Here is a 13,987-nt window from a genome sequence, read left to right on the forward strand (position 1 = left end):
CTTTTCCTCCCCAGTCGCGTGCCGAATAGACTCATCAACCCGTGAAAGGAAGACGGAGATGAGAAGTTACTTTTTGGATGCTTAGACAATCATCTGCGCAACACCAGCTCCACCGAGAGTCTTGCTGCCAACAAAGGCCTGGCCCTTGATACCGGCAAGAAGATAGCAGATGGCAGTCAGCGTCAAGAAGACACCCGCAGCAATCAGGCTACTGGCGCCGCCGAGATTGCTCAGGAACTGGAGAAAAGCCATGACTGCATAAGCGGCGGCGCGCATGTAGTTTGTCGAGATTTTGCGAACAAAGTCATCGAACTTTCCAGAGGTAGGGCAGATTCGCAGAAGTAAGGGAACTTCGATAAACAAGATCAGGAAGGAGGAGGCACTGCAGAGGCGGAGTCAGCGCCCGTCTTCCCAGCATTGGGGGGCGACATCACTGTCGTAATACCCAGCAAGTACTTACATGGCAATAGCAGCAAAGACAATCAAAACGACTTTAAAGGTGAAGATGGTGGAGATTCCGGTAGCTAAGCAGATGATCATGGACAATATGCCGAGCCTGTTCCAACCAAGTTAGATTTTCTCGATACGATCATGGTGCCATCGGCAATGCCAACTTTGGACAACGATGCCTCTGCAGCTTATTCACGTGCTTTCGCGGCAGAGACCAAGGCAAGGGGGAGGCGGCCAGGCATCGCGTTATCGACCGTCGCAGCATGGGACGTGGCCTTACCATTGTCCGTAGATACCTATGCCGATAACATCAGTTACTGCTTCGATACCTGGCCACAGCGCCGGTCCGCGTCGAGGGACTTACTGAAATTTCGGGTCTGGAACTCTTCCTTGAGCGACATGTCGAGAGTTGTCGCAGAAGTTGCTGGCAAACTGGCCCTTTTTTTTTTTTTTTTTTTTTTTTTTGTGGCAGGGAGGGGGGTTTTGTTGTTTTTGTCCGAGAAGCGCAGCGCTGCAAAGTCGAGTCGCAAGGCGTGATTAGTCACAAGAGGCGAAGTCAATCAACTGCTCACTGTCGCACGTGTGAGGCTCGCAGAGCTTGATCAGCGGTGATGATGTGGTTGGGAACAGAAGAAGGATGCGGGAATGTTGGTGGTCGTTGAAATGATGAATAAGTCGTGGACTGGAGGAGGACCTTGGCCTTTGTCAGGGTGCACGTAGCCTCTTCTCCAACGGCGGGCCTGTCAAAGAGGCTGGCGCAGCAGAGTGTGGCAGCGCGACAGCGACTGGTGGCTTGGCGGCTGGAGTCCCGGACAACGAGGCACCGACCAACCAGACTGGAGGTGCAACCGTTGAAAGAGAGGGCAGCGGGCAGGGCAGAGGGCAGCTAGGGTCTGGCGGTGGCCAGCTAATTACGCGGCTCTTGACAACGCTTGTTATATTAAATCTCGTATACGCTCCGTACGCCGTGACGGGCAGCGTTGGTGCCTGGCGAGGTTGATGGTCCCTGCAAGGAGAGAGAGCTGGAGGAGCACTGCAGACTGGAGCCTTCCGCATGTGCAGTGCAGTGCAGAGTTCTGGGTGGGTCCGGAGCCTTGGATGAACCGGTCAACTGGTGGTGGCTGGTGGCTGGTCATTGGTCGACTGGGCCGCAAAGAAACGCGTCACTCACTGGTGACGGAAACACTACTCCGTATCAAGATCTGAAACGTGTTTCTTTGGCTGCTTGAAAGCATGAATGGCATGGTGCCGTGAAGGAGCAGATAGACGATGGGATTTGCATCCGCCGGCGTTGACGAGCCATGCATTGCGCAGCGAGCCGTTGAGTTTGTCCGTCGGACGTGCGCCGACGTGACTGAAATGCGCATGTGGCTGTGCTCCGTCATCAACATCCCATCACCCACCGGCCCCGATGTCGCCGGTGCAGCCAGGAAGTCTGGCACTGACCAGTGGGAGCGGGGCCACCGGACGCCCCAGACGCCCCAGATGCTGCTCCGTACTCCGTAAACACTCGCACGCGCACACACCGGCCTCTTCGCAACCGACGACCGCGGGCCATCATGACACTGACCGTTCTCACAGACGACCAGGTCAAGGACGTCCTCGAGGGCCTTACCATCCAAGAGCTTGATGATTTCCGACATGTCTTGTCATCCGCCCTCCACGAGTTCTCCACCAACACCGACACTGGACATGTCGACGTCTACCAACAGCCCCACAGAATCACAACCCTTCACTCCGGGACCAAGGCCACGACGTTGTATATGCCATCCTGCGGACCGGAGGGTATGGGATGCAAGGGTGAGCAAGCTCATGCAATCTCGAACCGTCGCCCAGAGACTACCGTGGCATAACCTGGCCACTGATACACCACTGACCTGTACATAGTTGTCTCATTGACTTCCTCCGCCGCCACCCAGGATCCCACAGTAAAGCCCGTCAGCCCTACCGGAGTCGTCAACCTGTTCCGTCCCGACGGGACCCCCCTGGGCCTTGTCCACGCCAGCACTCTGACGGCCTTCCGCACAGCTCTCGCGTCGGCATGTCTCCTCAGCCGTCGCAACCACGTCAAGACCCTCACCGTCTTTGGCAGCGGCGGTCAGGCCTACTGGCACGTCCGCCTGGCGCTCCTCATGCGTGGAAGCACCATCAAGCATGTACAGATCATCAATCGGAGATTCTCCGACAGCGCGGGCCAGATCCTCAAGAAGTTCACCATCATCCCCTTGGACATCAAGGAGCGAGAAGGATGGGCACACACCAAGTTCAGTATCCTGACACCAACCTTTCATGATTTCGAACGGCTTCAGAAGGAGCAGATCCGCAGCGCAGACGTCATCTACTGCTGTACCCCGTCCCAGCACGAACTGTTTGATGCATCCATCCTGACCTCGCACGAGGGTCGCAAGAAGGGCCGACTGATCGTGGCTGTTGGAAGCTACACCCCTGCCATGAGGGAGCTTCCCGAGGGCCTATTGCATCTCGTGACAAAGCCCCATGAGAAAAACCACCGTCACTTCCACAAGCACGCAGATGAGGGCGGCGTCATTGTGGTAGACACTCTCGAAGGCGTGTTGAAGGAAGCCGGCGAGATCATTGCTGCCAAAATCAGCCCCCATCAGATGGTCGAGTCTGCAGCCCCCCCCCGAATACATGACTGACTAGTACTCCAGACTCGGCGAACTCGTCATGCTGCACCGTCTGGCCTTTGAGGAATCAGAGACAGATACCACTGGTAGCCAGACGCCGGCGTCTTCCGAATATGAGGTCCCCCTAGATGGTGACGACAAAAACCCGTCCATGTCATCGGTCTACGGCGACCCTGCACCACGGCCCGCCAGCCCATCCAGTTCCAGCCTGTCTAACCATTCGCGCAAGTCAAGTTTCCAACTCCCTTTCCGAACCCGCTCCGGGGGCTCGTCCGAGACGGAGAAGAAAAAGGAGGACAGCCTTGCTCGTTGGCTGAGAGACGGAACCGTGGTCTACAAGAGCGTGGGCTTGGGGCTGATGGATCTGGTAGTTGGCATGCATTTGGTCAAGGTGGCTAACGAGAAGCGCATCGGCACGCAAATCGGGGGATTTTAGAAGCTATCTTCAAGCGACGATGTGCGTTGATGGACACGTATATATATCGTGGGACAATATCACGGCCGGACCGTCTACCGGGAGGAGGAAACACTGTCATGAAAGCACGTTATTCTATTCGTACACGGCATCCCAACAATTTTGTTATACGTATTCATCGCCGGTGGCCTGCACCACCTTTGAGCCGACTTCCACAAGCGTTGCCTGATCCCAGTGTCCCGCAGGACTAAGAGTTGTGTGTATGCTCTTGGAATTTGGTATGCAAAAAATAAAAGAACAAGGGAACCATGCCATTTTGTATCTTGGAGTGGTGTCAAGACACATCTACTCGGCCACCCAGACGGCGGCCATGCCCATACCGGTGCCGACACACATGCTCGTGCTGCCGACCTTCTTGCCTGTCCGCTTCAACTCGTAGAGGAGGGTAGAAACCTGGCGGGCGCCGGTGCAGCCCAGAGGGTGGCCGAAAGCGATGGCGCCGCCCTTGGGGTTGATCTTTTCGTGGGGGATCTGGAGCTCATTGGCGCACCAAAGACACTGGCTGGCAAAGGCCTCGTTGATCTCGTAGATGTCGACGTCGTCCTTGGAGATGCCGGCGAGGTCGAGGGCCTTGGGGATGGCCTTCCAGGGACCCTGGCCCATGAGGAGCGGCTTGACGCCGACGACGGCCCCCGAGACGTACTTGCCGAGGATGGTCTGGCCGAGCTTCTCGGCGGTGGATCGCCTCATGAGGAGGACGGCGGCGGCGCCGTCGGAGATCTGGGAGGCGTTGCCGGCGTGGATGCTGCCGTCGGCGGCGAAGGCAGGCTTGATCTTGGCCAGGGACTCGGCGGTGATGCCGTCGCGGACGCCGTCGTCGCGGGCGACGGTGATGTCCTTGGTCTCGCCCGACTTGGGGTCCTCGAACTTGACCTTGAGGGGGACGATCTCGGCGTCGAAGAGGCCCTCCCTTTGGGCCTTGACGGCCTTTTGGTACGACGAGGCGGCGAACTTGTCCTGGTCGGCACGGGCGATCTTGAGGTCCTTGGCCATGTCCTCGGACAGGACGCCCATGGGAACCTTGCAGTTGGCCGACTCCTCGTTGGACTCCAGGGTCTCGGAGAACTCGCTCACGGCAGAGGGACTAGGCGCGCGAGTCGGTCCGGTCAGTACGGAAGCGAGCCGAGCACTCCCCGACATTTACGAGGAAGATGAGGGGAACGCGGCGCGGAGCCGGGTCACACTTACCCGTAGTTGAGGGACATGCTCTCGACACCGGCGCCGATGCCCACGTCAATCATGCCGGCCCTGATCTGGTTGGCAACGTCGATGCATGCCTGGAGGCCGGATGAGCACTGGCGGTTGAGGGTCCGGACGGCAGTGGTCTCGGGGAAGCCGGCGAACAGACTGGCGGCGCGCATCTCGGTCGCACCACCGCCGGGGGCGAGGACAGTCCCGACGGCGATGTCCTCGACGAGGGCGGGGTTGATCTTTGACCGGTCGATGATGGCCCTGAACACACCGGCCATGATGTCGGCGGCCTGTGTGTCCTTGAAGCCGCCCTTTCCGCCCTTGGTGAAGGCGCTTCGGCAAGCAGCTGTGACGACGACCTAGGTGACTACAGTCAGCTCGATGGTCCTCCTTGGCCCCCGTCTGCTCAACTTGGACGTCTTGTCAACGTACATCGTCAGGGCGCTTCTCCAAGATTCTGTCGCGGCCGCCAGCCGCAAGTTTGCCGGAGATTTGGCCACCGATCTGAGAAATTCTGTCAAGGGCTGTTGGGCACAGTTGAGCGGTTAGAAGCTGTATTTTCTCCGATGCTTGATTTTCTTTTTATTTTCTTTTTATTTTGTTCTTATTTTTATTTTTATTTTTTATTTTTTGATTTTTTGTGACATCACACAACCGCCGAAAGAGAGCTGGGGTTACTCACCACCCATTTTGGCTCTTGCAGGTTGTAAAGAGACGTGTCCGGAGGAAAGATGACGACGCGGGTCCGAGAAAAATGAAGATGGTGTAGACGACGACAAGCCACGGCGGTGCGCATCGCGGGAGGCGAAGCTACATATATCCGTCCTTGGAAAGGCCCGTCGACCTCGGCGAGAAGCACGAGTCCTCCCTCAGACGGCATGGCGGTTGGTCGGTGCATCTCCGATGTACATGCGGGTTGCGCGCGACCGAGGCATACGCCAGAGTGGGTCCTGGCCAGAAGCCCGCAGAAGCCAGCCCCATTTTAGTGGTCCAGATGCTCCGCTGCTTTCACATGCTTCAGCCGTCCGGGACTCCGGGACACGGTACAAGTACTAATTGCTTGCTACAGCTACCCGGTGGCCCACCACATGCTGCGCCCAGTTGTGAATCGCCCCCACTGTACTCCGCGCTGGCCGGCGTTGCTTACTGGACCAGGCCGGCGGCAACTGTCGCTGAACGGTGCGTTTAGGGATTCGCCCACTGATTGGCCCCACTCAACCATGTACGTACTTGCAAGATACTTTGGTGCCTGGTAGGTCTGAGGCTGCCGATTATTTTCACATACGTTATGATACGTACAATGCCAAATTTCCTTGTTCTTTAAACAAAATTCATTCAAAGTACAGTCACAGTCGCCAATCCGTAACGGAAAAAACCCCGATATCTGGTGTACCCTCTGACCAGACGACACGACGACACGCTTCTCCAAAATCGCCACGGCTCAAGCACCACCCACCCCCCTCCATCCCCTCACCACCTCTCGCAATGCTCCTCATGCACAACCATTCTTTAGCATCTCCTACATCAGAGTGTATCTTAGGCCTTGCTCTCCTTGGAGCCGCTCTCTACAGTCTTGTCGTCGGCTGAAAAGTTGAGACTGACGCTGTTGACACAGTGCCGCTCATCCGTCGGCGTGGGGTATCCCTCGCCCTTGAAAACATGACCAAGGTGGCCACCGCAGTTGGAGCAGACGATTTCGGTCCTGGTCATGCCTAGCGTTCGATCCTCATGTCTCGTGACCGCGCCCGGGATGCTGTCAAAGTAGGCCGGCCATCCGCAGCCAGACTTGAATTTGTGATTGGCCTTGTAGAGCGGCTTGTGGCATCCAGCACAAGTGTAGACGCCCTCCTCCGGGTAATGTTTGTCGAACTTGCCAGAACCTGGAGGCTCGGTCCCCTTTTCTCGCAGGATGCGGAATTGCTCTGTAGACTAGCGTCAATGAGGGTAAAATGGGAAAGCTTTCTTCTTCATTTTCTTCTTCTTCTTCTTCTTCTTCTCCTCCTCTCTTTCCTTTTGCGCCACTACATCACCGTACCTTTGTTGAGAACGGCTTGCCATTCGGAATCAGACCTCTCGTCAGGATACGACATTTTTGTAGACTTCGATGACGACGATCCGAATAAGGCGCCCAATAACGGAATACCAGACATGGATCGAAGAGGCAGCGGGCGACGTGTGGCGACGTGAGCCAGTGACGCCGGAGCTCGGATGCGCGGAAAGCCGGACAATGTGTATAGAAACGCTGATACGAATGGTCGAAATCGCATGGAAGACATGTAGCAGGGCGAGGCTTCAGAGATACGACTTGATGCGGTCGCAGTACTTTTATGTTGATTGAAGGCAGCAAAGGTTGACACCGTCGTGTGGTTGACGATTGACGACGACGACGATGGTGGTTGGCAGGGATGCCAGAGCGTTTGACAAAATTGCGGGGTGGCCAACTGTCATGAACCCCCCCTGGAACCAGCTTCCTCTTTTACACTGTCTAACGTGTCAGACCTTCAGGGCATTCTGTACAGTGCCAACGATCAGCATATCTCAACTGTATACATGCAGGCTCCGTGGCGTCGTAACGCACATCATCGGGAATTGCTCTACCACACCCTCATTCTTGGGGTTTCGGAATGAGCAAGGCAAACTAACAAGGCTGGCGAGCAACGAAACACGCTTCAGCCGAGAGTCTAAATCGTGCCAGACGCTCTATTTACGCCTACTTAGGTACTCGTACACCTCTTGAAAGAAAAGGATACGAGAGGACCAATACGTACACGCACTTCTACTCGACCAAGCAGGCACACGCCACGGCTGTTAGAAACCTGGGCTTACGGTTTCAGAATGAAGAGAAGCGACGAGGATCAGCTTGCTCCAGAAGCCGCAAGATATATCCATGGCCAAAAGGTCACAAAAACCAACAGCATACAGTCCGAAAAGGCTCTTTTCACAGCGGCGTCTATTTTGCGCTTTCATAGCCCTTAATACCCAGTCTAGGGAGACGGCTGTTCCCGGAAAATTGCGAAAAAAGGGACCGTCATGTCTTGCCAAAGGTTCAAGAAGCGCCAGATCTGTTCGAGGCAGCTGACGGGGAACTTGTTCTGCGATTGTCTTGCGCGTCGTAACCAGGACTTTTGATGTACGACGGCGCCGGATGTGAGTGCTGACTCGGGTTTGATGGTTGTGCTGGTGATGATGACGGGAACAGCCGTTCTATAGCTCGGCGCAAACGCGTAGATGCTAGATTCCGCTGCTTGATTTGGCAAGAATTGCTGTGGAAGTTGGTTCTAGAATATTTGTAATGGTAGCGTAAAACCAGCTCTGATGAAATGCAACGACGAGCCTGAGAGGAACACCTACCGCCCCAAGTACGTACCCCAAAAACCCCAAGTAAATTTACCGCGTACCCTGGACCGGCCCAAACAATTTGGGTGTGGGGTCTGGTTCGACCTGGAATCACTAGCCTCTACTCCGTACGTGCGGCCGCGACAGGCACACAGCGCCCCGACACCACCCCCCCCTTCATTCCTCCTCTGGTGTTTGACATATATAGCCCGCCTTCCTTGCAGCTGCGAATATCTTGCTCCGTCCATCATTCCACACCGTCCGTCATTGTCCCAAGAGAAGACAAGCAGCTTTACGACATGTCTCGACGCCCACCGAACCCCGCTGCCGACCGGGCGGCGCAAAACCAGGCCACCATAAAAAACCTCCTGAGGTTGGAGCCTAACAAAGTGTGTGCCGACTGCAAGAGGAATAAGCGTGCGTGTCACAACCTATTCATGCCCCCCTCCTCCCCCGTCATGTCGTGTCGTGTGAGCTGACTGTCGGTTCAGATCCAAGATGGGCCAGCTGGAACTTGGGCGTCTTCGTCTGTATTCGATGTTCTGGCATTCACCGAGGCATGGGAACCCACATTAGCAGAGTCAAGTCTGTTGACCTCGATTCCTGGACCGATGAGCAAATGCAGAGCATACTGAGCTGGGGAAACGCTCGCGCCAACAAATACTGGGAAGCCAAACTTGCTGCTGGCCACGCCCCGTCCGAAGCCAAGATCGAAAATTTCATCCGAACCAAATATGAGCTGAAGCGATGGGTCATGGATGGGCCCATGCCGGACCCGTCAACCCTTGATGTCGACGGTGACGATGATGTTCCGTTGAGTTTGGTCAAGGAGAAGCAGGTCATTGAGAGGAAGGAGTCAATCAGGAAGGCATCCATCGGCAAATCCCAGGCGCCGCACCATGCTTCGGCGCCCGAGGGCGATCTGATCGGCGGTGACGATGCAGTTCTCTCGCCATCAGCCAGGGCTGCACCTCTGGCTGCAAAAGTAGCACCCAAAGCTGAGCCCGCAGCCCCCAAGACAACAAACACACGAGACTCGTTGCTTGGCCTGGACTTTCTGGGAGGCTCAACTGCCCCTCCTCGTCCAGCCAGCACTCCCGGCGCTGCTTCGCATGGAGCACAGTCACGCCCGGACCTTAAGCAGTCGATTCTCTCGCTCTACGCTTCAGCACCCAAGCCGCAGCCCCAGCAACAAGCGTTTGGGGGTATGGGCCACCAACCGCAAACATCAATAGGAGGTTTCAACGATGCTTTCGGTGGCCTGAATCTATCGTCCACGGCAAGCCCTAAGCGTGCTGCTGCCGACCCCTTCGCCAGCCTTGGAAGCGCCTCTACAAGCAACCGAGCTACCTCCCAGACATCCAATACTAGCAGTGCGTTCGGTGGTCTCAGCGGAGGCGGCTTTTTTGACCCAAAGCCTGTCCAGCCGGCGGTCTCGCATCAGCATAAGCCTTCCAACTCTGGATTCGGAGGATTTACTTCCATCTCCACCCCCCCGACTCAGACGGCTACTGCGCCGGCGCCCGGGCCCTCCCAGTCCTCATCCTCCGCCATGGGCGATCTCTTCGACCTTTCAGCTCCAACGTCCCAGAGCTCCCCTCCGCCGCCTCAGGCCTCTTCGGCGTCTGCAACGGCCAACTCTGCGTTCGCGCTATCGTCTCCACAAATCAAGCCAGCGGCTCCCGCTCCTACCGCAACTTCATCAGCTTTTGGATCCGCCGCTATGTCGGCTGCTGATGTCTGGGGATCTAGCGAGTGGACAACGCCTGCTTCTGCAGCGGCAACAGGTCCGACGGCGCAAGCACTCCCGAGTCCTCAGCAGGCCAAGGCCCCGGCTCCAGTTCCAGTCGCGGCAGCTGATTTCGGATGGGGAAATCCCAGTTCTTCTTTTGCCAATACCGCGATTGTGCCTGGCTCCGGTGGAGGTTTCAACCCTGCGCCAAAGGTGACTGCAGACGAAGAATTTGGAGGCTGGGCAAGCAGTACCGGGCCATCTGATACAGGCAAACCTGCTGCTCCAAAGTCAGGCTTTGGCGGCGACGATGATCTCTTCTCCAATGTGTGGCAGTAGACGGCGTTGCGACGAAACACAATGTCCGTTGATAGCGATTGATAGATTCTCGAAGCATTGGGGATGGAAGAGCAAGCATGTTCCTGGCGTTTTTTTGCTGTTCACGTGTCAGGAGTCCATTTGGAATCCGGCATCAAATGGGGAGGCAAATTGAAGGAGGCAGTCATTAGAATGATATTAAAAAAAATTCCACAGAAGACGCCTGCATCAATGACCATGTTGATTGACAAATACCTTCAAGAATGATTGCTTGGGCTCATATGAAACGACTTGTCACAAAACGCCAAACCCAAATACCGAGGGTGATTGATTAATGTCCGTTTCCCACACCTTTGAGGATCAATCCAACGTTTATATCATTCGCCGCCGCCGTACCGCTGCCAGCCCTGCTGGCTGCCGTCGCACATGCCCAGCTTATTCGATAGATCGCGTGATCTGTAGCTATCTACATGGTCCAGCATTGACGGCTGGCCCCGAAGACCAAGGAACAACGTTGCCTCTCACACCGTCCCGCCGTGACAGCCTACATGTGACTGCTTCATTTGAGTCGGCACTGGCGTGCGTGCGCGCCTCGTTGTCCTTTCCCCCACAGTCGTATACTGTTCGCTCACAAGATCAGCTTCAGGGCGTAATACAAGGCTAGGAATATGGCGACGATGATGGCCGACAGCTTGAAGATGGCGACCTTGTTGCCGGACGCTGCCATCCTCGTCATTCTCCCTGCTCCGGTTTTCAGCTGCGACGACATGGATGAGAATGTTTCATTCTGGACCTGTTAGATTTGCTTCGAGACGGGCTGCGCTGCGTTTTCTTTTTGGGGAGCGGGCGTGAGGCAGGGGCCGTACTGTGCTGTCAATGACGTCCTGGGCACGTGCGTGGTCGTAGATGTCGATGGTGACGCCGCGCAGGGCGGATACTTTTGCCGAAAGCTCGTTTAGGCGGGAGTCGTTTTGCCTCTCGCGCTCGTATGCCTCAGACATGATGGATGGATGGGTATACAGGCACAGCACAGGCGAAGGGGATGTCTGCCGAGGCTGGGGGGAGAGGGCCCGCGGATATGTTGACTATCGTCCACTCGGCAAAGGTGGTCGGCGGTTCGATGGTCGGCGAGCGGTGTATTGACGTTCCCGACGTGAGGATGACGGGAGAACGTGCCGTTGGTGGATGCTGGCGCGGACGGACTTGGGGGGTTGACACGGTATGTCGGGTTTCTCGGGAGCGTTAGGACTCAGGGGCCAGAGACGGTTGCGCATGCGGACTCGTTCGTGCCTGTGGTTTGTTCAATGACGCTCCGGCCGCGGTTGCCTGCCAGCTGCTCTCATCATTCATGCAGCGAACGGTGCTCCGTAGCACAGCCACAAACGCCACGCGGCAGGGCGGCCGATGAGCTCTTGGTGCGGCAACGAGGCTGGGTCGACCTCGGGTGTGCGATGTACATACGTACCCAGTCCTAGAGCAGGTACCGGCCTGTCGCGTAAGAAACGTAGCAACACGCTGCGACATACTGGTGTGTGCTTATTTATGGAGGCCAGGCGGCCTGTCACAGTACTCCGTACTCCGTACCTCGGTAGGTACACCGGTGGTTTGCTGTGTAACACCAACCGATATCGTGGTGAAAAGGATTGACCGTACAAAGTACAAACAGATTCCCGACGGAGTGACTCCTTTTAGGCCTCCACGGACCACCTTCCAGGCCACCGGCGCATTGCTTGGCTTGGCGTATGACGGCGCTAGCTTTCGTCGTCAGCCCCCCCCGCCACCCGCCCAAGTGGTTCTGCGTTCATCCATATTGTCCGCTGACAGGTCCCGTCGCCATTTCTCAATCTACGGAGTACGGAGTACGTCGCTCTCTCGTTACTTTACTCCCTTGCACCTCTATTCCCACCGGGCTCTCTTCACACCCAGGCGCTCTCGGAATCGTCTTTATTGAGCGGGAGACACGCGAGGAGATCGGCCACCATGGGAATCAACAACCCCCTCCCATCTTCTCTGAAATGTAAGTGCCAAACTCATCTTCTTGTTTCAATACGCGGCTGGGCCGGCATGCCGGAACATCGGACCATGTTGCTGATCATCGTGGCCATCTTTCAAACCATAGCGGAGTGTAGGAAGTGCGGAAAGATCCTGACTTCATTTGTCAACCCGCGACAAGCCTTTGGTCCCGATAAAGTTATTCCGCCGTCAGTTCTGTCCAACGCGAAAGGCTTCGCCATCATCACTATTCTGAAGGCTGGTTTCCTTGGATCCGGCCGTCTTGGTAGTGGTCTTGTCGTTGCCCGTCTTTCCGACGGATCATGGAGTGCCCCCAGTGCTATTGCAGCGGCTGGAGGTGGCTTCGGAGGCCAAATCGGTTTCGAACTGACCGACTTTGTCTTCGTGCTCAATGACACGAACGCCGTCAAGACGTTCGCCCAGATGGGCTCCATCACATTGGGCGGAAATGTATCTCTCGCCGCGGGTCCTGTAGGCCGCAATGCCGAAGCTGCTGGTGCCGCGTCTCTCAAGAGTGTGGGAGGTATCTTTAGCTACTCCAAGACCAAGGGCCTATTCGCTGGCGTCTCGCTCGAAGGCATGGCCATCATTGAGCGCCGCGACGCAAATGAGAAACTCTACGGGAAAAGATTTACGGCCCAGCAGCTCCTCAGCGGCGCCGTTCCTCCCCCACCCGCGGCCGACTCCCTCATGTCCGTTTTGAATTCTAGAGTGTTTAGCGGCATGCGAGCCGGCACAACGACCGATGACGCCATGTACAACGACATGCCCGTATACGATGAGAGCCATGACGACGTGGTATGGGAGGGTCGCAGAGGAGACGCATACGGTCAGGGAGTCCAGCGAGATCGCACAGGATCCGGAGCTGGACAAGGTGAATTCGGCAGGCCCAATCGATCCAGCACGTGGAAGGACGACGTATACGACCGACAAGACGCCAACCCGCCGTCACGATCGAATACGTTCGCATCGGGCCGAGCATACGGCGATTCAAATAGTGGAGCGAACGAGAAGAAGACGGGTCCAGGCAGGCCTACGGCCCCGAAGCCCAAGTTTGGTGCCGACAAACAAGCTCCGTTGAGACAGAACGAAGCTATTGCATTGTTCAACTTTGAAGCAGATCAACCCGGAGACTTGGGATTCAAGAAGGGCGAAATAATCACCGTGTTGAAGAAGACTGATAGCGACAACGACTGGTGGTATGTAGATCGCTCACTCGTCTGTGTTGGCAAGCTGCACGGCGGACAATGTGCGCTAACACAAGTTCCAGGACTGGTATGATTGGAACGAGGCATGGCATATTCCCCAGCAACTATGTCAGGATGAAGTGATTATACCCTGAATTTTCGCCCAGTTCGTCTTAGAAACGCACGTGGCATACTCGTACTCGCACGGCAGAGCGGGAGCGTCTGCGGGGGGTTCAGCGACACGTTTCCTTTGGTAGCATTTCGATGCGGTGACGTGGGAGAGGCCTTACCAGCTTCTCTTCTTGCTGCATGTATCCTTATTGCATCATGTCCGGATGGAGGAAGACTGAATGGATACGAGTGTTGGTTTTGCGGGGGTCTGGTGAAGAGCGATTCTTGGGTCTTTGAGAAGAGATATCCCTGGGTCTAGTTTGCAATCTTTTGCACAATTCCAGAGCGAGAACGAGGTTTTCGAAAACTGGCGGCTCCGGTGGACACGCGCGGATGCTGCTTGTGTGCTTCATGTCATTCAGGATAAGGAGCTAGCAAATCGGAGCTTGTGGAAACCCGCCGAGGCTTACATGCACAGATGGCACACGTACATTATTATCACAACCAAGTACGCAATACTTTGAGA

General features: G+C 56.1%; 7 protein-coding genes across 7 annotated transcripts; 3 read left to right on the top strand and 4 right to left on the bottom strand.

The window, feature by feature from the left end:
- Nucleotides 1-81: 81 nt before the first annotated feature.
- On the bottom strand, nt 82-851 carry MAM_02827 (clathrin-coated vesicle protein; the record flags this gene model as incomplete). The annotated part of the gene is made up of 4 exons (XM_040821626.1): nt 82-382; nt 461-556; nt 731-746; nt 815-851. 4 exons carry the CDS (start codon nt 849-851, stop codon nt 82-84), a joined length of 450 nt encoding a protein of 149 aa, XP_040680195.1.
- Nucleotides 852-2,009: 1,158 nt separating this feature from the next.
- MAM_02828 (NAD(P)-binding domain protein) lies at nt 2,010-3,534 on the top strand (the record flags this gene model as incomplete). Its single annotated transcript, XM_040821627.1, has 3 exons — nt 2,010-2,250; nt 2,338-3,079; nt 3,123-3,534. 3 exons carry the CDS (start codon nt 2,010-2,012, stop codon nt 3,532-3,534), a joined length of 1,395 nt encoding a protein of 464 aa, XP_040680196.1.
- Nucleotides 3,535-3,858: 324 nt separating this feature from the next.
- On the bottom strand, nt 3,859-5,453 carry MAM_02829 (3-ketoacyl-CoA thiolase; the record flags this gene model as incomplete). Its single annotated transcript, XM_040821628.1, has 4 exons — nt 3,859-4,657; nt 4,762-5,123; nt 5,197-5,288; nt 5,447-5,453. 4 exons carry the CDS (start codon nt 5,451-5,453, stop codon nt 3,859-3,861), a joined length of 1,260 nt encoding a protein of 419 aa, XP_040680197.1.
- An 847-nt stretch (nt 5,454-6,300) lies between these two features.
- MAM_02830 (Methionine sulfoxide reductase B) lies at nt 6,301-6,854 on the bottom strand (the record flags this gene model as incomplete). The annotated part of the gene is made up of 2 exons (XM_040821629.1): nt 6,301-6,686; nt 6,800-6,854. The coding sequence occupies 2 exons, from the start codon at nt 6,852-6,854 to the stop codon at nt 6,301-6,303; spliced, it is 441 nt and encodes a 146-aa protein (XP_040680198.1).
- A 1,545-nt stretch (nt 6,855-8,399) lies between these two features.
- On the top strand, nt 8,400-10,171 carry MAM_02831 (stromal membrane-associated protein; the record flags this gene model as incomplete). The annotated part of the gene is made up of 2 exons (XM_040821630.1): nt 8,400-8,517; nt 8,592-10,171. The coding sequence occupies 2 exons, from the start codon at nt 8,400-8,402 to the stop codon at nt 10,169-10,171; spliced, it is 1,698 nt and encodes a 565-aa protein (XP_040680199.1).
- Nucleotides 10,172-10,778: 607 nt separating this feature from the next.
- MAM_02832 (SNARE complex subunit protein) lies at nt 10,779-11,151 on the bottom strand (the record flags this gene model as incomplete). Its single annotated transcript, XM_040821631.1, has 2 exons — nt 10,779-10,937; nt 11,017-11,151. 2 exons carry the CDS (start codon nt 11,149-11,151, stop codon nt 10,779-10,781), a joined length of 294 nt encoding a protein of 97 aa, XP_040680200.1.
- A 979-nt stretch (nt 11,152-12,130) lies between these two features.
- MAM_02833 (DUF500 domain-containing protein) lies at nt 12,131-13,494 on the top strand (the record flags this gene model as incomplete). Its single annotated transcript, XM_040821632.1, has 2 exons — nt 12,131-13,362; nt 13,434-13,494. The coding sequence occupies 2 exons, from the start codon at nt 12,131-12,133 to the stop codon at nt 13,492-13,494; spliced, it is 1,293 nt and encodes a 430-aa protein (XP_040680201.1).
- Between the last annotated feature and the right edge of the window lie 493 nt (nt 13,495-13,987).

The sequence above is a fragment of the Metarhizium album genome (assembly GCF_000804445.1).
Source record: "Metarhizium album ARSEF 1941 chromosome Unknown scaffold_5, whole genome shotgun sequence".
NCBI classification, from domain to species: Eukaryota; Fungi; Ascomycota; class Sordariomycetes; order Hypocreales; family Clavicipitaceae; genus Metarhizium; species Metarhizium album.